This window comes from Petaurus breviceps, unplaced genomic scaffold (assembly GCF_028583685.1).
Source record: "Petaurus breviceps papuanus isolate PSGF00001 unplaced genomic scaffold, PetGlider_PUasm1.0 90775, whole genome shotgun sequence".
NCBI lineage: Eukaryota > Metazoa > Chordata > Mammalia > Diprotodontia > Petauridae > Petaurus > Petaurus breviceps.
In genome coordinates this window covers 8,658,990-8,684,186 of record NW_027187342.1, presented here as the reverse complement: position 1 = coordinate 8,684,186, position 25,197 = coordinate 8,658,990, and the positions used below count along the sequence as shown (strand labels likewise).

At 37.4% G+C, this 25,197-nt stretch overlaps 2 protein-coding genes across 3 annotated transcripts in view; one reads left to right on the top strand and one right to left on the bottom strand.

The window, feature by feature from the left end:
• The window catches only part of CEP68 (centrosomal protein 68), a 46,901-nt gene extending 36,849 nt beyond the window's left edge, over positions 1-10,052 (top strand). Inside the window, exons 6-7 of the mRNA XM_069068957.1 lie at positions 5,235-5,393; positions 7,504-10,052. Coding sequence (XP_068925058.1) covers positions 5,235-5,389 — 155 coding nt within the window. The 3' untranslated portion in view covers positions 5,390-5,393; positions 7,504-10,052. The remainder of the gene's footprint in view (positions 1-5,234; positions 5,394-7,503) is intronic.
• Positions 10,053-10,420: 368 nt separating this feature from the next.
• RAB1A (RAB1A, member RAS oncogene family) overlaps positions 10,421-25,197 on the bottom strand; it is a 56,613-nt gene continuing 41,836 nt past the window's right edge. Inside the window, exons 1-5 of one of the 2 annotated variants that reach the window (XM_069068958.1) lie at positions 21,090-21,224; positions 19,937-20,032; positions 18,589-18,684; positions 13,762-13,893; positions 10,421-13,286 (exon numbers count right to left, since the gene is read on the bottom strand). In XM_069068958.1, coding sequence (XP_068925059.1) covers positions 13,089-13,286; positions 13,762-13,893; positions 18,589-18,684; positions 19,937-20,032; positions 21,090-21,209 — 642 coding nt within the window. In that variant the 5' untranslated portion in view covers positions 21,210-21,224 and the 3' untranslated portion in view covers positions 10,421-13,088. Of the gene's footprint in view, positions 13,287-13,761; positions 13,894-18,588; positions 18,685-19,936; positions 20,033-21,089; positions 21,225-25,197 lie in introns of those variants that run through there. The other variant, XM_069068959.1, reaches the window with a different exon arrangement.

Here is a 25,197-nt window from a genome sequence, read left to right as displayed (position 1 = left end):
AACTCTGAGATATCACCTCATACTTATCAGATTACTAATATAACGGAAAATAATAAATGTTGGAGGGAATGTGGGGAAGTTGGGATATTAATGGACTGTTAGAGTTGTGAACTGATCCATCCATTCTGGAGAACAATTTGGAACTATGGGCAAAGGGCTATCACACTGGACATACCCTTTGATCCAGCAATACTAGGTCTGTAACTCCAAGAAATAAGAGAGAGAAAGAGAGAAAGGATCTAGCTATACAAAAATATTTATAGCAGCTTTTTTTGTAGTGGCAAAGATTTGGAAATTGAGAGGATGCTCATCAATTGGGGAATGGCTGAACAGGTTGTGCTATATGGTTGTAATGGAATATTACTGTGCTGTAAGAAATGATGAGCAGGCAGATTTCAGAGAAACCCAGACTTACATGAACTGATGCAAAGTAAAGTGAATAGAACCAATAGAATGTTGTATACATTAACAACAGTACTGTATGATGATCAATTGTGGATGACTTAGCTATTCTCAGAAATGCACTGATCCAGGCAGTTCCAAAGGACTCATGATGAAAAATCCCATTTACCTCCAGAGAAAGATGAGATCTGAATATAGATCAAAGCATACTGTTTTTCAGTTTCTGTATTTTTTCATGATTTTCTTTCCTTTGGGTCTGTGTCTCTTTTCACAACATGACTAATATGGTAATATGTTTTGCATGATTGAGCATGTATAACTTATATCAGCTGCTTACTGTCTGAGGAAGAGGATTGGTAGGGGAGAGAAAAAATTTGGAACTCAAAATTTTTAAAAAATGAATGTTAAAATTGTCTTTACAAGTAACTGGGGAAGAAATAATTTTTTTAAAAAAAGAAAATTATGTTAAATGGGTAGTTAATTAACATCTAGAAAGAAAAGTGGTGATTACAGAGAGCCAGCATCGCTTCATCCAAATCATTTCAGACTAATCTAATTTTTTTCTTTTTGGACAAGATTATTAGACATTTAGCTCAGAATAATTCTGTAGATGTAGTTTACCTAATTTTAGTAAGGCATTTGATAAAGTATCTCATGATAGAAAAGATGGAGAGATGGAGGTAGGGTTAAAACATCTAGTTAGGTAGATTCAAACTGGGTGGATGCCTGTACTGAAAATAGTCGTTTAGTGATTCCAGATCACATTGGAAGGTAGTCTGATATAGATGCCACTTATTTATACAGGTCATTGCTGAAAATTTCATGCTAAATAGATGAGAGCCAAGAACAGACTGCAGGCTCTCTCCACCACAGACCTCCTTCCAAGATGACCCAAGATCACCTAATGACTGTTTTCAGTCCAAGTATCCAAACAGTTTGAGTCTACCTAATTACATGAAAGGCCATGCCTTCTGTTCTTGGTCCTGTGCTCTTTAAAATAACCTTTTCATTGATGTCCTAGAATAGATAGATGAATGGCATCCTTATCAACAGGACAAGGCAAGACAGCAGACATTTATTAAAGGTTTATTGTATGTCAGGCACTGTGCTAAGAGCTGAGGATACAAATACAAGTGAAAATCAGCAAACATTTATTAAGGGCCTGCTGGTCCTTGCCCTCAAGGAGGTTATCATTAATGAGAAAAGTCAATACACAAAAGAGAACTAGAAAGCTAGGGGTGAAGGTACCCAGTATGGGGATGTGGTGTCAAAGTTACAGGTACAGCCAGGAGGCAAATGAAAGTTTGACCAACCTGGGCCCCTCCCCAAAATAAAGACCCAAGAAGGAATTTACCTATGGAAGAAAGGGGCTGCCGTAGCAGAGCAGTGGTTTAGGGTGAGAAGACCACGAGGCCTGATGCTTGTTCCATGGTGAAAGCATAGATGAGGCATGCATGGTGTGAAAACCTAGCAAGTCAGAAGCAGGCACAGCAAATGAGATCTGCATGTGCTACACAACTGGGAGGATTTTGAGAGCTAATACAACGAATGGTAAAGTCAAGGTCCGAAAAGATTTTGACTGCCAAGGATGGTGGGCCGAATTCACTGAGATAGAATTCAGTAGCCTTACGTAAGTGCAAGATGGGGAAGCCTAGCTAGATTGCAATTCATCTGAAGAAAGATCTGGGTATTTTATTGAACTGATTTCAAGCTCAGGGGGAATCATCAGGTGATATCATAAACTAAAAAAAAGGCTAATGTGATCATAGCTTCCGTTAAGAAAAGATTAATGTCCAGGAATAGGAAGGGCATGTATGGGTGAGAGTAGATTCCCTCTGAGGTCCCGTCTAGCTGATTATGTGATTTTGGTTTAGCTATAAAAGTGGTTTTCATTTTCTGACCTCACTCTGAGTTTCATAGTGCTTGAAACCACTAAAATATACGTTATTTTCACATGGTACTTGGACAACTTGACTGCCTCCAAATCTTTTTTATTTACCTTTTTATATCAAGATTTGGATGCTGCTACTTACCAAAGCCAAGACTAAGATTTTTTTCAAGTTATTCCCTGAATTTACACTGGGAAATGGAATTCTGTTCTCCTCTACATTCTTTTGATTCCCAGCCCTTCTCTGCTCCTCCCCCTAAATATTTTCACAAGAATTTAAAGTGCTTAGAAGGAGAGCATAACCTCATAGTGAACTTAAAATTCAGAAAAAGAAAATAATAAAATTTCAGAGAAATAGTGTGAGAAGGGAGGGAGAGTTGTCTTTGTTGGAATCAGGAAGACCTGGGTCTGAATCCTGTGAACTTAGGCAGATCTCCCCGCTTCTCTCCATCATCTCATCTGCTGACCCCAAGGTTTCTTCTTACTGTAAATCTGCTCTGTTTAGAACCATAGATCTGCTACACACACATAAGGGGAAAATCTGCTTTAATTACATTTCAGATTACTTTCCTCCTCTTCTGGCTACTCTTGTTGAACCACAGTGCCTTGCCAGCTCTCTTGTAAGACTTGCCTTTGCCCTGATGACGCTGCATTGGTGTGGCTTCCTCCAGAAGCTGAGCTCCAGCCTCTGGCCCGCCTTCCTTTCATCATATCAGCATTGTCAGCAGATGAGTGGTTTCCTCATCCTCTCCTGGCAGATGTTGGAACTGTGGCAGGAAGCTTGAGGACTAGCGAGACCGATAAAGGCCAGGGAAGGAGATGATCTTTGTGTTCCAGCAATGGCTGCAAATATTACAAAGGAAAGGAGGGTATTATCTATTACCAAAATCAAGACCACATGCACCCCGCTCTTCTGTGCCTCAAGTGCAGGGTGAGGAGGGAATGCCTACTGCTCTGAAATTAAAGGTGGTGACCTGAGAATATTGAGAATACTGAGAATACAAGTGTAGAGGGTCACTTTCCCCATCTTTCCACATCCCCACAAGCTGGGTTTTTTGTCTGCTTTGAGAACTAAATAAAAAGCATATAGTTTCTTTGAATGGGGGACATAAGGGCTTTTGACTTTGCTTTAAAATAAAATTAAAGAATGTAGCCAGAACACATTCGAGATTGGTAATCCTCCCTTACCAGGGGCCCCACAGAACCTGAATGACCTGGTGATTGAAATGAGAGCCCACAAATCAGGGTCCCATCCCACCTGTTTCCCAGGGCAGCACTCCCTCAGCCTCCAGGACCAAGGCCAAGAGTCATAAAGGAGGAAATTAAGCTCCAAGAGATTAAGTGATTTACGCTGCGTCCCTATTGGTAAATATTTGGGTTTAGGAGCCTGATCCCAGTTCCCTGTCCGGTGTTGTGTACTTTGTCTAAACCCCATGGTTCGTGGGTTCATTCATATGCTACTTTTCTCCAGAATTCCATGTCAGTGTTGCTACTTGTTAGATTATAGAGCCATTGATTTAGAGTTGGAATAGACTTCAGAAGTCAGCCTCTTCATTTTGTAGATGAAGAAACGGGCCCTGAGAGGCTGATTTTTTTTTTTCAATGACTTGCCCTAGACCTCATCACCATCAGCTGCTTTCTCCCACTGCTAACCCCTTCTCCAGTTCGTACAGTGAGTTTTTTCTGCAACCTCCTTTTTGGGGAAAGTCCTAGACCAGCCATTCCTCATTCTTTATACTTTGTTACCATGTTGCCCAGTTAGTTAAACCCAGAGACTGAGCTAACTTGGGTAAAAACATGGATTTTCACTGTTGATTAGAGAAATGCAAATCAAGACAACTCTTAGGTACCACATCACACTGGTCAGATTGGCTAACATGACAAAACAGGAAAATTATAAATGCTGGAGAAGATGTGGGAAAATTGGAACACTAAAGCATTGTTGGTGGAATTGTGAACTGATCTAACCATTTTGGAGAGCAATTTGGAACTGTGCCCAAAGAGCTATAAAAATGTGCATACCCTTTGACCCCGCAATACCACTTCTAGGTCTGTAACCCAAAGAGATCATACAAATAGGAAAAAAAACCCACATGTACAAAAATATTTATAGGCATTCTTTTTGTGGTAGCCAAAGAACTGGAAATTGAGGGGATACCCATCAGTTGGGGAATGGCTGAACAAGTTGTAGCATATGATTGTGATGGAATATTATTGTGCTGTAAGAAATGATGAGCAGGCAGCCTTCATAAAAAAAAATATGGAAAGACTTCTATGAACTGATGCTGAGTAAAGGCAGCAAAACCAGGAAAACATTGTACACAGTTAGAGCCACATTGTGTGATGACTTTGACAGACATGGTTCTTCTTAGCAATGCAAGGTTCTAAGACAACTCCAAAAGGCTCATGATGGAAAATGCGGTCCATATCCAGAGAATTACATAATCTAAATGCAGATCGAAGCATACTTATTTGCTCTCTTTTTTGTTTTGTTCTTTCTTGTGGTTCATTCCATTGGTTCTGATTCTTCTTGCAACATGACTAATGTGACAATATGTTGAATGTGAATATTTATGTAGAGCCTATATCAGATTGCAGGTTGTCTTAGGGAGTGGGGTGGGAAGGGGAGAAAATTTAGAACTCAAAAGCTCATGGAACTGAATGTTGTAAACAAAAAATAAATTAATTTAATTTTTTAAAAAAAACAACATAAATTTCATGATGTGAACCAAAAAGTTTGGAAAAATCACCTGATATCCGTTTCTGGGCATTAGTACACTGGGCTTTTAATAGTAAAGTAGTAAGACTGTCTTTGTACCAAGGATTGTTATCTTGATGGGGAAAAATATTTCTGTAGGATCCAGTGGTATGGTTTTTTTTTTTTTCTTATTTCTTGGATAGCACTTGCACATTCTGGATGCTAATTACTTTGATCCTTCATTAGTTTTAAAGGATGCTCTTGGGTTGATTGCAAGGCAATCCAGTGAGCTAGAGGACCATGCAGAACACCTATATGACTCAGTCTTAGCAGCTCTGGACATGATGGCTGGGAACACTTCTGGCCCAGACAGCAAGCCAGCTACATGTGAAAGGATATAACCAGGTAAGCCAAGGTGGGGGCGGGGCACAGGACAGGGAGGGTTTCTCAGTTTCTCTTCAGAAACTCTTGTGCTTAATAGATATTTGTACAATGAATACATGTCTGCCATGGTCCTTAAAACTGAGCTCAGAGTTGTTTGTGATAGGTTAAAAATGATAGAAAACCGAGAGAAGATAAACAGTATAAAGGTTGACAATTGGAGAATAACAGGGGCAGGGAGGAGGGGAGTCAGGCAGAGCGTTTTTAGAAGGCAGGGTGGTGCCTGCCTTGTTATAGTGGGCAGAGGGCAGGGCTTGAAGTTAGAAAGACTTGAGTTCAAACTTCTCCAAGCATATTTCAGTTCCAGTGAAATGATGGAGTGCTTTGTAAACCTTAAAGCATTATTTAAACATGAACTATTACTAATATTAGGACTTTGATTTCATCAGTGGAGAGATTGATATTACCAATGTATATTGAATCGATTAAATAAACATTTATTAATGTTCCTTCTATGTGCCAGGCCTAGGGATACAACCCTCAAGTTGCTTACATTCTCTTGGAAAAAACATATATTAAGTATATGTGTATGTTACACTTGTCATATTTTCATGATATATATTATGTAATTATAATTGTATTTACTACATGTGTTGTGTTATATAAGTATATTCTTTATATGCACATGTATTATATGCATACAAAATAAATACAAGGTAGTCTGGGGAGAGGGCTTCTATGAAGACTTCATGTAGGTGACCAATGAGGAAGGAAACAAGGAAGGGATTCTGAGGCAGAGGGGAGGACAATGTGCATACCATGTATGGGGGACAACTATTGCAAAGAAATGGAGATGGAAGGTGGAGTGTTGTGTGAGGAACAGCAAGAAGGCCAGTTTGACAGGTCTGTAATGTGCAAGAGGATTTGTATACATAATATGGTTGGAAAGGTAGATTGAAGCTGGGTTCTGACCGTCTTTAAAATCTGGATGGGTTTATTTATGAGCCTAGCGGAGGGACATGCACATATGGAAAACCATCTATAACTTAATCTTCCTTGCCTGGGACAGCAAGAGCCTAAGTGACTTGTCCACATGGTCCTAGGGCCAGCAGGTTGGCCCTGTGTCCTCTCTCATTATAATCATGGACAGACTCAGCTCACTAGTGATTCATTTTCTTGAAATGGAATAATTTCTTTTAGCTTAGAGAAAGGATAGCCTAATGGTGTATCTCTGCAGCAATACTGATTGAGAAGCAATGTCTCTCTCTCTCTGTCTCCCCTAACCCACAAAAAGGTGCCAGTCTCTGTCTTCTGAAACCTCCAGTTTACTCCATTAGCATTTTAAGAAACTTAAAACAGATTTAACACCAGTATCTTTTCTATGCCATAGCTAACCCCTCATAACCAACAGGGGCTCAGTGTCTCGTTTTATTCTCTCCTGCCTCCCACTCAGGCTCTGATCAACCTGTTTTTCATCCCAATCCTCCTACTCTGACTTTCAAAAAGGAAGTAAGGGAGTTATTTTTCCATGCTTTTTGAGAACAATTCCATCTTTTAATCTGTGCAGAAAGGTAAGGAGGCTGTTAAGGAATGGCAGGGCAGGGACTGTGGCAGGGGCACATGCCAGCCAAGTGCTCACCACCATTCAGAAGCTGTTTGCCATCACTGCTCGTCCCCACTCTCGCAGGAATGGTTTAGGAAATGGACTAGGCTGGTGATTCAGCATGGAATTTTCTTCCAGAATGGTCCCTCTGGTGAACAGGATTTTTCTTATACCCATATCAAAAGAGCAATCTGTGTAAGAGGTCATGTATTCATAGAATGACATAAGAAACAAGAATTAGGAATCCCCAAATCCCAGTTCCACTACCAGCTTTGTCTCTTGGTGTGTGACTTTGGGCAAGGCACTTAAATCTCTTGTATCCTTAATTCCCTCATTGGTTAAAAAAAAAAAACCCAAAAGGTAGGATGGTCCTTTAAGGTTGTTTCTTATTCTAAAATAAAAGGTCTCCTATGCCTAATTCAAACTACTGAAGTCACCCTGGCCTGGCTAAGGATACACTTAATTCTTGAATTCTGTTTTTCTTTGCTGGCTCATTTCTACTTGTAACACATGGCCTTCTTTCTATTTCAGGTAACATCCCAAGCAGTATTGGAATCTGCCAGCCGAGACCTGGTAGTTTGGAAAAACAAGAACTTGCTGGAAGCCCAGCAAAAGTAATGATTTTTTTGCCAGATCACACTGATGCAGCAGAGAGAACCACAGCACTGACCTACTGGCTCTACATTAATTTCTCATGTGTGAAGTGGAAAGCTACTTGAATTATTGAAAAAATGAATCTTCTGAAGAGAACCTGTAAAAGGGAAAAGCAGATGCCTTCCAGACCAAGGCTTTTTTTTCAAATGGTGCTTCCAGCAACTCTGGAGATTGCCAAACCACTCAGCTTTTTACTTGTTACTAGAAAATAGCCTAAGTGACAATTCTGTCCCCTTGAAAAGGGAATGGCAACAGTTCTCACAGCCAGACAGTTGTCTCAGGAACCAGTTTGCGTCACCTGTTTTATTTAAGAGGGCCAGGAAATATGACTTTGAAAATACTTGGCCTCCCAATGGGGACTAAAAGAGGTATCATTGGTCAGAGGCTTTTGATCTTTCCACAGAGAAACCTCATTTGGGAAAACCAAACCTTGTGTGGGAAACCTAATTTTGCATGTTTACAGCAAGGACATTTTAACACGACCTCCTGATGAAAGTGAATACAGCCCATTGAAATGTTGGGGATATATTAACACTAGTTTTCTTGCTGAGGACAGTTGTCTCTTTTGAATTGAAAGATCGCACCTCAGGGGCAGTTAGGTAGCACAGTCAATAGAGCCCCTGCCCTGGAGTCAGGAGGACCTGAGTTCAAATCCAGCCTCAGACACATGGCCACTTACTAGCTGTGACTTTAGACAAGTCACTTGACCCCAATTGTCTTGCCTTCCCCCCTCCAAAAAAAGGGGGAGGCACCTCAGTAAACATTACTCAGTAAACATTCAAGTAACATACCTGTTACTTGAAGGCACTTTTGATTCTTATCAAATGGATGATTTGATGTGATTTTTATGCCCAATCTCTTGGGTAATTTACAATGTTCGGCCTCACTTAATTCCTCAAAGTTTGGGTTGTAAGTGTACCTCTATCCTTAGCAAAAGCACTAGAAAAAGATGGAGTCTCCTTACCATATTAAAGTGGAAGTGTAATTTAACCAATTAAAATAATTCTGTTCCTTTTTAGAACACTGACACTAACTATAGACCTGCAGAACAGAAAACTCAGTTTTCACAAACTGAATTCTCTAAGGTCATGAATGAATGAAGATAGAAGAGGAAAGCAGGTTGAATATAAAAACTAAGAATTGAGAAAAGGTGTTTGGTAGTGGAGTATTAGAAAAAAACACTTAGAGCTTATGGGAAATTTTTTTCAGATTTGAATATGTTGCTTTAGAAAGAAAAGTCTGTTTGTTACATTTATGAAGGATGGAAGAGGTCAGCTGATTTAATTATTTTCTGAGGTAAACCATGAGGTACACATTTCTAAATATTCAAATCTAGCTTCTTTGAAGCTAGATTATGATAATGTTCTGGGACATACAAAATGTAAATTGTTTACCTATATGACCTGGCCAACTCCAGACACTTCAAATAACTGGTCATGCATTACAAAAAGGTAATTCCTACCTAGTCTGTTTTAGGGAATTCTCAATTAGATGATAAAATGTCTATGGCAAGGAAATAATCCTCTGAGACTTGAGGCCAGTTAAAACACAAAATGAAATCTTTCTAAATATATTGTTAATTAAGTTAATACTATACACTATGGAGTGACAGAAGGCTAGAATAAAGAACACATGGGTTCAAGTTCTTCTCCTGAAGTGACTGTGATCTTAGGCAGGTGCGACCTAAACTTTGTATTGCCCTGCGCCCTCTCTCCTTCCCTTCAGGCAGCTCTCTAAGACTGGAGGAGTTGCTAGTCTAAAGCATTGATGGAGGGAGTCAACATATTGGAAGTTCTTTACACAAATGAAACTATAATCCTGGAAACACTTCCCTTCCCCATCAAAAAACAAACCTTTGCCCTATAGACAGTTTTGTATAGGAGAGAAAGAGTACTACTGGGCATGGAATTAGAAAAACAAGGCGTAGATACTGCCACTGCCACTAGTGATGTGACCATGGATCTATCATTTCATCTATTTCCTCTATGATAATGTATGACTACCCATAGTATGCATTTCATGGATTATACTGTTGATATTCAGATTAAAAAGTCCACAGCTTTCTCAAAGTGTGATCAGGGAATAATTAGGTTCCAGAAAGTTAAAAAAAAATTTGTAATAATACAGTTTAATTTCTAAATTAAAAATCTGAGGGTCCTCAGTTTTTTAAATATAAAAGGGTCTTGAGACAAGAAAGTTGGAGAACCACTGACCTGAATCATAGATTGGCTGTGATCAATATTAGTGGAAGGAGATACTAATGAAATCACAGATTTTTAGTATTTTGCCCCTAAATACAAGGTAATACTTAAGAGAAGTACTAGTTTGCCACATTTGGACCAATTTTAAAATTAGGAATTTGTATACGAGTCACCTGCGTGAATAGAGCATCCTGTAGAAGGAGACTACTTCGTACTGTATAACAAGCGATAACAGAGAATGAAATTCTACACTCATGGTGCGTCCTGAAATCTAGTGCTAGATGTACACAGCTTCTGAAGGAAGTTCCACAGACCATTCTTAGGAGAGGCCCTTTTTCCAGTGAGTAGCATAACCACAGTATCTGTGGAAGGTAACTTTATAGCTGGCTGAGAATGCCAGTAAGCCAGGCAATAGCCACTATTTTTTAGGCACTGTTATAAGGAAAATAAAATCATTCTGGCCTACCAGTTGTTCATCAGTAATGCTAAAAGGTAGGCCAATCTAAGAGCCTTGGGGGGAAAAAACAGATTTTATCACTGAAATTGAATCTACCTAGCAAAAGTTCTGAAATCAAGACAGATTGGAAATGTCATGCATTACAAACTCCTGAAAACAAGTTTTATTAAATCCCAGGTTACATTGGAAATATTTTAATGTTCCTCTAAACAACAGGCATAATCTAGAATGGTAGAATGAACACTGGACTAAGTCAGGAGAGAGTCCCAGTTCTACAAATGACTAGCTGTGACCATGTGTCTGAGCCTCTCAACTGTAAATTGAAGATGTCAATGTACACTTACTATGAGCATGTTTCAAAAAGCACATGCCAAGCATAAAACAGTACAGAAATGTTAAAAGGTAGTCTTTTAGCAAATAAAGTCATTATTATTGCTAATAAATGAAATTTTAACACAAGGTCAGGGAGGTCAGAGTATACAATGGCCCCTACCTCACAAAGGTCCCCATTTTCTTCAAAAAAAAAAAAAACTTTCTGAACTGTACTTTATTATCCCCAACATCTAGCCACAACAAAGCCCACAGTCCCACATTAAATAACTTGTTTCTAAAGATAAGGGCAGAGCCGTGTGACCTTAGGCATGTCACTTAACAAAAACAAAAGAAAGATAAAGGCAGAAAGCAATCTTTTTTCCCCCACACAACTAAAGATTCATCCCCTAAAACAAGCATAATGAAGGGCCTCATGATTTTCCTGTCTTGAATGTCTTGGGGAATCATTGAGATTTTCCAGATCATTCTATGAGCATGTAAATCTCATGGAAACTTTGCTAGTACACCAAGAATAATGACTTGAGCAACCTAATTACTGTATGTAATCAAATTCTGCTTCAGAATCCAAAGTTTGTGTTTTATTCAATTATTTTTCAAGTGTTTCTGAAAGTTGTGTTTTATACTGTTTTAAGGCAAATTAGCTATTTGAAGGTGTTTTTAAAAATTACCCAAGTACTGTCTGTGACTTTTCAGGAACTGATCAGTTGCCTTATGTAGTATGAATAGATTCTCAATAAGCACATCTAAAATACAAAGTAAACTATGATTTTATTGTGAAATTCTCATAGATGGAAAATTCAATTGTATATTTATTCTGTTCATTCATTTTACAATAATCTTACCCACTTATTTTTGTACCATGTATTACGATTGCCTGTTTAGTGAAAATAAAATAAAAAATATTTTAAGGGTTGCTTTTACTTGTATTTTTACCCCTGAATTATAAATTCAAAGACTTCACCATAGGATGTGTTTGTGTACAGTGTTTTGGCTATTGTAGCATATATTTAAACAAACAATAAGGGGAAAATCTTAAATGAAAGTGTTTAGAGGAAAACAAAGATTCAGAACCCAACTCAAAAAAAATCTTCTTGAGACTTACATTTCCATGTGGGTGCAAAAATTCACCCAGGCAAATAACTTCCTTTTATCATTTCCACCCAACCACAAAATGGTTTTAACTCATTTTTAGGGGTGTCATTTTTCAGGTAAGGGTTATCAACTAATGAGAGAAAGCCTACTCCCAAGCTTCTTCAGTGTTTTAACTTTTCCCCCAACACAAGTTATATAGCTACAGTTTATGGAGGGTAGAATAATTATTGAAGATAGTATGCTAAACTTATTTAATAAAGTTGAAACGGTATTGATTCAGAATATGGAAGTAACAGTATATAAAAAAAGCACATACTGGCTAAATTACATCAGCTTGAATTGTTAGTCTGATCATTCACAAGTTAGGAAAAAGATACAATTTTCCATCTCTACTACAGATGAATTTAACAAAAGCATTTCTAAATAAAGCCGTTTAAAAATGGTTTTAAATTTCAGAGATAATAGACTAAATATTGTACATTCAAAATGTACTTGATTTCCATAAATACCACTTTAATCTCCCTCCAAACCAAATCTGCTAAATCCCTGTACAGTATACATGCCTGCACTGTTGCATCATTTATCAGGTATATTAGCTGGGAAGCATTGTTGTTGCTATTCTAAAATAGGTCTAAAGTGCCCTGGTTGAACATAAATGGCTACGTTTTGAGCACAATGCAAGCCTATTATTTCCCCTTAACCATAAGAATTAAGACAATACTTATCACCATACAGTTTGATATTACTTCCAATAAGTACAATATTTATTAAACATTTCTTCAGTTGTTTGTTACATATTGTGCAACAAATTACAATATTCTGCAGCCACAAATTATATGCAGAGTATGAAGAAACTAGTAATCAGATAGTGTAATCTTTCCATTTATAACTCTACAAGAAAGAACTAGCAAATCAGATCTTACATATAACATCTCACTAAACTTTTATGCATGGAAAGTGACAGACACTGTTGTGCTGTTTGATACAAAATGGCTGAACTTCATCTTCAGAAGACTAAACCCGACATCTAAACATGCCAATATAAACATCAAAACAAAATATATTCTAACCAACCACGGGAAACAGTCTGGTATCAGGAAAGCAACAAGGATTACACACATTATTTTATAAACCAGCACACAAAGGTTTAAAACAGTTCTGAAAATGAAGTTAGCTGTCTTGAGTCAAGGGAATAAAAAAAAAGTCAGTATTGACCATTTACAATCTCTGACCTTTGTGGAGACGGTAAGAATCTGTTGTAGTGCAGCTACATACAGTACAATTCAGGCAATTTTGTTTTTTTGTTTTTTTTTTGTTTTTTTTTTCACTTGGGTTCAGATTGCAAATTCATTGTTGTGAGAAAAGAAGGGAGGCAGATTTTAGCAGCAACCTCCACTAGACTGCTTGACTGGAGTGCTCTGGATTTTAACATTGGATTTCTCTGCACCCCCAGCTGTTGCTCCAGGGCCCATTCGCTTTTTAATCTCAGCCGCCATTGTCATGAAAGACTGTTCTACGTTTGTTGCATTCTTTGCACTGGTTTCCAAAAATGGAATTCCAAGAGAATCTGCAAATTCCTAAGAAATATAAAACATGACATGAAGAATAAAGTTAGACCCATTCTCCATATGCATTTGCATCTTTAAAGCAAAAACTTAATAAAGTTTATTGGAAATACATTTATTAAGCCTCCCCCCCCATAATGGTGTCAAGGAATGAATTGTTCTCCCTCTCCCCTTTGCCTGAATTCTTCCCATTTCAAATCTCGACTCAAATACTAACTCTTCCAGTAAGTCTTTCCTGATTCTACAGAGCAATTTGTTTTGTACATGCATCATTCTGTATTTTAATTGTTAGGTTAAATTCTCCAAGTTTACTTTTATTCAAATGAACATTCCTCTAACAATACTCAGTTTTTTGATTCAGAAATATAAAACTACTTAAATAAGGAACGACAGTAGATTTTTAAGTGAGAACAGCTGTTCTACTTTTTCAAGCCTAAACTTGAAATAAAAGTATAACAATAAAATCTAAAGAATAAAATTCACATACCTTTGCTGTTGTGTAGTCTACTACTTTCTTTGTGGTCAGATCACATTTGTTCCCTACCAATAACTTGTTGACGTTTTCACTGGCATAACGATCTATTTCCTGCAGCCACTGTTTTACATTATTGAAGGACTCCTATAAAAATAGGCATGAATATAGTCAAAATCAACTTCTGGACATCAAATATTCAGTTTCCCATACTAGAAACCTTAGCATTATCTTTTGTTTCTTCTCCTTCACCTCTCAATTCTACCCTTGTTACCAAGTCTTACTGATTTTAAAGTCTTTCTTAAATATATTCCCTACTCTACTCCTCCTTCCACCCTAAGTACAAGCTTCACTGCTTTCCACCAATGCATCTCTTTCATGACACTATTAGAATAATCTTCCTTATTAGTACCTAGTCACTGGTTATGTCACCTCTTTCCACAAAAATCTTCAATGGCTCCCTACTGCCTGCCTACCACAAACTCTTTGTCTGACATATTAAGGCCCTCTAAAATCTGACATAACTGGACCTTTCCAACCTAACCTCAAATTACCCCACCATATAAACTATACCAACTCAGCTGGAATACTGTTTCCCAAACTCTGTACTTTTCACAGTCTCCAAGTCTTTTTTCCTATAATGGTTTCTAGAAATGAATTGATCTTTCTTCCATCTTTGCCTGAATTCTTCAAAATTTTAACTCTCAACTCAAATGCTAACTCCTCCAAGACATCTTCCCTGATTATACCATTTGGGAACAATCCTCTTTAGACTAGACTTTACAAAACAATAATTTTGTACATGTATATTTTGCATTTCAGCTTTAGAGCTATATATCCCCTTCCAGGACAGAATAAGCTCCATGAGGCAGGTGACAAGGTTATCTAAACACTATCTCCTCTGGAATCTAGTACAATGCTCTGCCAACAGAAGGTACTTAATGTTTGCTGAGTAATAGCAAACTGAATACATCAAGATGGAAGAATCCTCCCTCTTGTCCACCAGAAAAGAGGGGGTAGGTGAATGGGGGAAGAAAAAAAAGCAAGCAGAACCAGAAAAATGTGTGTAAGTTGTAAAGAAGATAATTTAGGTTTTATGTAAAGTAAAATTTCCTAAGTAAATGAAAGCTATCTCTCTATAAGAGGAATGTGATGCCAGGGACAGCCAAGCATCTGTAGTCAAGATTGATCCTGCAAGCAATCAATAGCTAGAGGACCCTTGACAATGAAGTGAAGCCAAAGAGAAGAGTTTCTTGTCTACATCATAGTTTTGTACAAGGAAGTCCCCAAGGCTACCCCCCCCAACCCCGCACCCAACTCTGAAGTTTCAGGAAACAGACAAACAAGAAAATACTCCTAAATCTACACACCTCAACTGATAAAACATAAGTATTAGGACTATCACGGGCGAATACTCTATTTGGAAAAAGAACTTAGAAAGAATGTGGTATAGAACATAGAAAACTGGCGGTAGAGTCAGAAAGATTTATGTTCATTCTATGCTGCTCACAAATCCTAGGCTCTCCCTTCTTCTGGACATGTCACATAATCTCAGTGCCCAAGGCCAAGTCACTAAAACTAAGTTACAAAGAAGTTGTTGGCCTGTATCAGTGGGATGTGTTTCAACACTTAAGAAATTACCAAAACAGATCCCATGTCCCTCCCTAGCTTAACATTAAACCACAGCTAATGTAAATCTAATATAAAGCAAAGGATAAACTACAACTAATGTAAATATAATCCAAAGCAAAAGATTTTCTACAAGACAAGAGTATGGTACAATATTTATTATTCACCTAGCATATGCAGATCCAGGGCCATCTCCAGTCATCCTGAGCTATATCTTGCCACTGGACCCAGATGGCTCTGGAGGAGAGAGTGAGGCTGGTGACTTTGCATAGCCCTGCCTCACTTAAATCTAATTCACTTGCATGTCATGGCATCACCTTCCTAATGTCATGGTCCTCTTCAAGAAAGAAGGACAACAGCATAAGCAGAGCACTGGGTTATGTATTACAGACAATTCCCAGTTCCTGTTCTTATAAAGCTTTAGTATCACAACAAAGTATTAAGCCTGTAAGAGATATAAGTTGCTATGTGAGATTTGGATGGTGAGGGGAGGTCCTAACATGTGATACTAATGGGGTGCTATTTGATATCTTCACAAAAGGTACTACAGAAGAATAAACAGAGGATTTCATATTCCTTAATTTTCTGGATCTCCATAATAAAAAATTTGCTGAAATAGGAAGACAATTTATGTTCCCCATTACACTAAATCTTAAGAGATTAAAGGACAACATTTTAAGACTAGTGGTAACTTTTGGCCAGAGTCTAAAGGAAGACCTTTTCCACTCCTTTTGTTCACGCCAGCAAGATTTTTGCTAGTCTCTACTCCAAATGAATTTCACTGTTCCAGAAAGTCATGCACAATGATCAGGCTGAAGGACAGAAATGATGATGGTAACAAAAATAACAGCAAGCATTTTTATAATACCTAGTATTTGCCAGGTACTACTCTTAAGTGCTTTACAAATATTATCACTTGATTCTTACAATGACTCTGTGGGAGAGAGACCCCAAATTATCCCCATTTTACAGGTGAAGAAATTGAGACAAACAACTTTTAAATGACTTATCTAAGATCATACAGTTAATAAGTCTTTAGGGACCACATATGAACTCAAGACTTTTGATTTTAGGTCCAGAATTCTATCCACTACATCACCTATATGCATGACCACAGCAGGAGGGAACAGGGAGAGCTGTCAGGGAGGGAAGGGCCAATCATGTGGATGAGGGCAAAGAATTACCAATGGACAGTTTATGGTGCTCTACTGGAATATACACAGTATCGAAAGCACCAGAAGAGTCTCCAAGGAAGATTTATTGGGGGGCAAAGAGAGGTAGAATGAATATACATGGAACACACACACACACACACATGATAATACATCTATAATAAATAAAATAGCTAACATTTAAATAGTACTTACTATGTGCCAGCAACTATGCTACACACTTTACAATTATTAATTCATTTGATCCTCACAACAATTTTGGGAAGTAGGTATTATTATTACTATACCCATTTTTTTTTTGGCCTTTTGGAGGGCAATTGGGGTTAAATAACTTGCCCAAGGTTACACGGCTAGTATTTTTGTGTGGGTGTTAAGTGTCTCAGGCCGGAACCGAACTCGGGTCCTCCCAACTCCAGTGCCGGCGCTTTACTCACTGCGCCACTTAGCCGCCCCCTATTATACCCATTTTGCAGATGAGGAGACTGAGGCAGACAGGTTAAGTGAGTTGGAAAGGACCTCAAAAACCACCTACTCTAGACAGTTATTTTATAAGAAAAGGCTGTGATTTTTGTCACTTAAAGTACACACATCAATGTGATCACAACCCACCAAAATACCAATGTTATTTTTAATTACATCCTTACTTGCAACTTCAGAAAATAATTCATTTCAATTTTACAGAGCAAAAAATTTTTAAACTGAAAAAAATAATTTAAATGTATCTTACTCTTGTTTTTTCAACAACAACCAAAAAAAACCCCTTAACTGTAGGTTCTAGAAACAACTGGCTCTTTTTAATCAATCAATAAACATTTATTAAGCATAATATAAAATCACTTAGAAGGGAAGCTTTATCAACCCCCTTTTTTTTTTAACAAGTGCCTCTTTTTGTCTGAATTCTGTATGTTCATAAATTTCCACTCCCAAACAAAACAGCTTCTTGTTATCTGATTGTTGTCCTAAACTTTGTCTTTAACCTAAATCACTTTTGCAAGTAGGAACCTATCAAATGTTTACCAAATTACTTACGTGCTACTTTTCTTCCCCTCCAAATATTCTTCAGTTTCTCATATTCTTATCCCTTTTTCCCATACATACCAACTGCAATGCCTTAACTAGAAGAGACTTCAAATCTCACTTTTAACAACTTTATAGATCTGATTTTAGGTATGAAACATAGTAAAAAAAAAATTTAATTCGTTTATTCTCCTAAACCTTATCAGTGAAAGTAAAGTACAACAAATCCCCGGGTTTACTGGATATTAAATGCTATCAAGGTATCAGCAGGTATCAATCTCATTGTGAAACATAGCACTGCCCTCTAGAGATCTGCAGGATAAAAAGCAATCTGAAGACACTATTAGTAAAAACCAATTAAAACTAAGACTGGTCAAGAAGCAGTTTCAAAATCAAAACTAATGCTGGCACACAAGGGATTCAAAAGAGAAGTGAAGTCTTTAAAGGAAAGATCTTTACTATGCTGATTATGCCTTTTTAAAACTCAACAGTAAACTCCCAACCCTTTAACCAAGGAATCTTGTCCTTTGAAGGTGAACAGTCAAGCTCACTGTTGATGTGCTTAAGATATGAGTGGGATATAGTGAAAACCTGGACTGTAAGAAGATGTGATAACCTGGTTTAGAAATGTGAAATTCAAAAACAAAATGACCACAAATGAATTATCCCTAAGTTGATCAATTTAGGACATCCTGCTACAAATCTTCCTTTAACAATTATAAAAATTAAATTCTCAAAATACTAACCTGAAAACAACGATATTGATTATAGTCTATTATTTGAAAAATGGCCTTTCAAACTCAAACTAGAAAAAAATTATTTGTTCTCTTGTAACAGGACAAAATTAGCTTTTCTTTCAGGTCTTAGGATATTTTCTATATTTAAAAATACAGAATATTATTTAAATATTTTGTTTTGTTACATATAATACCAGTTTGACAAGTTACATTTTAAAGTAAAATGTCTAAATATGACCATTCTCACACAATCTCATGCAATTAAGCAACAATTTTGAAGGGCTCACCTGGTCTGTCACATCATACACTACTATGATGCCATGGGCTCCTCTGTAATAACTGGAAGTGATTGTTCGAAATCTCTCTTGGCCTGCTGTGTCCCACTGTTATTTAAAAACAAAAAAACACAAATTGTTGGATTAGAGTGACCGTTAAAAACTCCTCAAATATATTAAGCAGATATTTGCTTCAGACAATTGATGGTAATTCAACTGCTGAAATACCTTAATGTTAAGATGAGAATGAATACAAATAGAATGCACACAGATGTAATATGTAAAATCTTTATATGAGTATTAGTACTATTTGTCACTAAAAAGGTCACAGCTATAATTCAGCCATAAATTATGTACCAAATTTTTCTACTTATCAGTTAACTCCAAGGTAGGGACCCATGTCAGGTTTTTAGGGGAAAAAAAAAGTTACCACACTACCTAGAAATGCATTGAGCATATTAAAAACAAATGCCTGATGAAAGTATTTTCGTCTCAAAACTTCCTTTAAGCAGCATACCTTATATATGAGAAACATCATAACATTTTAAAATATTTCTCAAGATGATTTTATTTTCCATGTAAAACTACCTAAGAAGAAAGAACCCATGAGATATTATCATATTCCCTCCATGAGGAAAAAAAAGTTGCCTTTTTTGATGGTCTTACTCAGAATTAGGGCAGACTTTGTAACCTAACTAACACTGAATGCTTCTTGAGGGCAGGGATAAGATCACATATATCTATGTGCTGTTCTCTGTACCTAGCAAGCTACACTATACACAATTGGCCCTTAATTGAAATTTGTCATTCAATACTTTTTATTAGAGGGAGCAAGGGAGAGGACAATGGGTCTATCTTGCTAAGCCCCTAGGCCAGGACCCTCTATCATCAGCATAAACTTTAACTGACTTGCTATTTCTGACTGGGGCCAGTTCAATCCTCTTTAACAAAGCTTGCTGGCTCCCTATTCCTGGAATTCACAATACTGGTAGACTTAGCAATAGATTCTAGTCCCTCATAGCTCAGAACTGAGCTCCAAGTGACCCAGCAAAAACTGCAGCTATGTACTACCATGGTCAGCTCAATACACACTTAACACCTATGTTAAGGGAGTAAGGCACTGTATATTTCTTCTTGCTTTAATGGAAGATTCTGAGAAAGCAATGTAAAACACAAGTCAATTCTTAATCCCAATCATTTGACTTTGCTGCTTGCTTTGGCTATGGATTTCCAAAAGTTAATTTATAATTACTTGATTTTATTAAAATATATATTACGCAGTAACAAAACCTAGACCATTCATCTTGGATTTATAGTCTTAACATTAAGATAATATTACAAATCTTAAACAAACACTTACTATTTGAAGTTTAATTGTTTTTCCATCTAACTCTATGGTTCTTATTTTAAAATCCACACCGATTGTGCTGATGTAGCTTTCTGTATATGTATCATCCTGTGAGAGCAAAAGAAAAAAGAATCAGCAAAATTCAGCACATTCAATATGGTAAAGAAAAGATGGCATATACAATCTTATAGTTTCAGGTTTTAGGGGAAGCTCCATGGCACACTGGATAGAGTGCTGGCCTTAGAGTTAGGAAAACCTGAATTCAAATCCTACCTCAGACCTTTATTAGCTGTAGGCAAGTTACTTAAACCTGCCTGCCTCAGCTTCCTCATCTGCAAGATGGGATTAACTGAGCCTACCTCCCAGGTTGTGAATATAAAATATCCGCAAACAAACTATTATATAAATGCTAGTTATTATTTAGAATGCACATAATTAAGAGGCTAGCTTCTTTTGAGTCCTGTTCTAGTATTCACCTCATTGTGCTAGTTAAAAAAACACTAAAAAAAATGTTTTTTAAGAATTATCTAGAAATCTTTCTATATGAACTTTTTATTCTTTTCATTAGCAAGAAATATGTTCTTGGGGCGGCCAGGTAGCACCTTGAGTAAGAGCACCGGCCCCAGAGTCGGGATGACCTGGGATCGAATCTGGGCTCAGATACTTAGCACCACACCCAGAAATAACTGGCCGTGTAACCTTGAGCAAGTTACTTAACCCCAATTGCTTTAAAATATATATATATATATGTTCTCACTATTTACCCCTCACTTGATGTTGAACTTTTAAAAATTAAACTGGTTTTGGAAATCACTTTTATAAAGGAAGTCATTTCTTGATAAAAATTACACTAATGTAAAAAAGGAACTACATAATATCCAACATATTTTTCCATGTGCCTTTAAAAACTAATATTCAGCCTTCAAGAGGAATGCCAACTTTTGTTAAGTAACTGATAAAATGCAAACTGAAGTTTAACATTTTTGTTCCTTTTAGTCAACTGCCTTAACTATTTAGATGAAAGGACTGGTTACATGGTCTCAGTCAGTGCACAACTTCTGTGTGAGTAATATTTAAAACACTCACTACATATTTCAATGTACTTTACTCTATACTTCATTAATCTGATTTCATTACTGTGAGTACACTATGAAAGCATACCAACCTCTTGACAACAAATCCTTTTAAAGGAGTTATTCTGGACAAAAAAGTTTGCCCTGCAGTCATCCTGGTAATGAGCCCCTCCAGACTTAGGCAAGAACACAGATGACAGACAAACCACCATGGAATCTATATTATTTGGTGGGACCTGCCAGAGCATGGACTTCCTGGTACAGCCTTCAAGAATCCAGAATCACTGCTATGTCATAAAAATGAAGAGAATTTTAGTGGAAGATCTATTGCATATAAGAGTTTTTGGTTTTGGGTTTGCTTTGTTTTGTTTTGTTTGCTTTTAGGAGGGGGGAAAGGTAGGGCAATTGGGGTTAAGTGACTTGCCCAAGGTCACAAGGCTAGTTTTGTGTTAAGTGTCTGAGGCCGAATTTGAACTCAGGTCCTCCTGATTCCAGGGCTGGTGTATTCACTGCGCCACCTAGCCGCCCCATATAAGAGTTTTAAAGCAATTCCTTCTCATAAGAACAAATTTAATCTCAATCTTTTTGTTCTTTTATCTTATACTAATTCATCCAGATGAGGTACCCAAGCAAAAGCAAACAGAGAACTGCTATCCTGGCAAATTTTAGGAAAGACATAATAACTAAGGTAAAGTGTAGACATACATACACCTTGACTAATTTCACTGATAAGCAAAAAAACCAAAAACAAACTAACATGACAACATTGGGCAAAACAATGTTACCTGAATAGTAAGTGATATAGGAACACAGTCTACTGAAGCAGAACTGGAGACCCATTGACCCTGACAGGAAAAGGGGCTAAGGGGTGGGAGGGACAGGAGATGGTGAGAGACTAGAGGTTTGAATGCGCTGGCTTTAGTCAGATGGCCTAAAATTATTACATGGCAATATGGGACACTATTGGTATTTGTTAAAATGTCTTAATGATGCTACTATAAAATAACTGGGGCAAGATTATAGGGCATAACCCCAGAGATTAGACTGCAAACAGAAGTTAAACTATATAATAAGATGGTAAATTACAGTAGCTATATCAACAAGCTCTAAACTTTAGCCATAACAAACACTCATGTTATTGTAGAAAAGAGCTGATTAATCTGTATTAAACAGCTTGGGTAGCTAAAGAAATGCTAGTCGAGGAGACAGAAAGATGAGTTTCTAATATAAAAACATAAATAAAAAAGAAGGTAAGGACCCTAAAATTCTGCCACAACCACAATTTGGGAGTATTGGTACATACAGAGAAACAGATCTTTATATTTTTTACTTCAAATAGTGAAAAAGCAAGCAGCTAGCTAAGTAAGCAATAGAATGAACTACTTCTAAAGGAACAAATATGATCTACTCATAATATAAAGGGTACAGAGTTGAAAGCTAAGGATCAAGCTTCGACTGGGTCCAACATATGGAAGGGGTATTATAGTTACTTTCCTTGGTTGGGTGGATGACTAATAATGCCTCATTGCATCAGAGGAGCATTGACCTGTCCCAAGAAGACAAAATGAAGATGTTTGCAACTACTGTGGCCACTGAAATTTGGCTACAATTCAGGCTTTGCCCATAAGAGATCTGTATAGAACTTGTTTCATTATTTTAGGCACTATTAATTAAAGAATTACTTATTTAAGCATGAGTATTTTGCTTGGCCTAATGCATATTTTTAAAATTAAATCTGATTTTTTCAATTAGCAAAAATCCATCTCCACCCCCTCAAGAACTAAAGAAAAACAAAACCTCTGTTACAGACATGTGTAATCAAGCAAGACAAATTTGACACTGACCATGTCCAAGAGACAATGTTATGCTTCATTCTAGTTTTGTTAATCATGTTCAAAATCACTCTTGGAATCTTTTGCCTCTATCAGGAAGTAGGTAGCTTATTTCATCATTAGTCCCCTGGTATCATTGTTGGTCATTATGTTGATTCATCATTATGTTGATAATGATGATTTCCAAGTCTTTTAAAGTTTGCCTCGACAATATTGTTACTGTATAAAACACTGGTTTTGCTTGTCACTCCATATCAGTTTATACAAGTCTTCCCAGATTTCTCTGAACTGCTCCCTCCCCACACACTTCATTATTTCTTACAGCACAACAGCATTTCATCATATTTATATTCTGTACCCTGTTCAGCCAGTCCTCAACTGATGGGACCACCTTAAAATTTCCACTCTTTGCCACCTAAAAAAGAGCTACAAATGCTCCTACAAGGCTTAATTGTGTTTATTTTTTTTAAAAATGAGCTGGGGATCGAATCCGGGCTCTGACACTTAGCACCCACCCAGAAACACCTGGCCGTGTAACCTTGAGCAAGTTACTTAACTCCAATTGCTTAGGGGAGGCCAGGTGGCTCAGCAAGTAAGAGCACCGGCTCCAGTGTCGGGATGACCTGGGGATCAAATCTGGGCTCAGATACTTAGCACCACACCCAGAAATAACTGGCCATGTAAACTTGAGCAAGTTATAACTGTAATGTTAAGGGGCGGCTAGGTGGCGCAGTGAGTAAAAGCGCTGGCCCTGGAGTCGGGAGGACCCGGGATCGGTTCCTGCCTCAGATACTTAACACCCACACAAAATAACTGGCCGTAACCTTGGGCAAGTTACTTAACTCCAATTGCTTTAAAAAAAAATTGAAAAAATGTTAGACTTATGTGCATGGATATAATTAAGGCACATTATTATTGTAGGTTAAAACTTGTATGTGGCAAGACATTTTGCTTTTACTGTATGTTTCTACTGACTGATCTATTCCCCATTCCAAAGAAAGCATGAATAAAATTAGGTTAAATGTTTAAAAAAAAAAAAGAACTATAAATATTTTTGTACATCGTTAGTTTGTTCTGCTTATGACTAATTCCTCCCTTATTCTATATCTTTCATCTTTCCCCACTATTTCCCAGTCATGTGAAATGTATGTGTGTGTGTGTGTGTGTGTGTGTGTGTAGTCTTCCCACCTAGAGGCAACAAAAGGTACAGTAAATGAAACAGTGGGACTGGACTCAGGAAGTCCCGAGTTTAAATCTGGCCTCAGATACTTATTAGTTACATGGCCTAGGAAAGTCAATTAACCTCTGTCTACCTCAGGTTCCTCAAATATAAAATGGGGTTAATAACAGCACCAACCCTGCAGGGTTATTTTGAGGATCAAATGAGATAACAAATATAAACTGCTTGGGCACACAGTAGGCACTGAATGATTCTTGCCTTCCTTCCATCAGTTCAAATGAATATTTCAAGTGTCAGTCACTCTGCCCATCCCTTCTTTCTTGTTTCTAATGTTTTCTACATGTGCACCCTGATTATATGAGATAATTTAGGTTAGGAAACCTTTCTCTGCTGCCCACTCCCCTAGAGTATTTCTTTTCTTCTATCTTTTATATTCTTGTAAGAGCAACAAGACATAAGAGAACCCCTCCAGGCCTTCAATCTACCTAGATTTCCTCTATGACTATTTATGACAAGGTTTAGAGGGGACACATGTATCATTTCCCCATATATGAATGTAAGCAGTTTATACTAGTTTAATCTATCATTCTTCATTCATGTTGGTCTTTTTATAGTTTTTCTTAATTCCTATGTTTGAAATTCAAAGTTTTGATACAACTCTGGTATTTTCATCAAGAATGCCTGGAAATGGGGCGGCCAGGTAGCACAGCGATTAAGAGCACCGGCCCCAGTGTCAGGATGACCTGGGGATAGAATCCGGGCTCAGACACTTAGCACCCACCCAGAAACACCTGGCCATGTAACCTTGAACAAGTTACTTAACCCCAATTGCTTAGGGGCAGCCAGGTGGTTCAGCAACTAAGAGACTAGTCCCAGTGTGGGGATGACCTGGGGATCAAATCCGGGCTCAGATACTTAGCACCACACCCAGAAATAACTGGCCATGTAACCTTGAGCAAAGTCACTTAACCCCAATTGCTTTAAAAAAAAAAAGAATGCCTGGAAATCCTTTATTGTATCATTAAAAGTGTATTTTTCCCCTGTAGGGTAATACTCAGCTTTGCTGGTTATGTTATTCACGGCTGTTAGGTCAGGAATTTATGCTACCTTTGTTTTCTGAAATAACGAATTCCAAAAGCTCTGCTCCTATTTTATAGTGCTAAATCTGCTAAATCATTTGCGATCCTT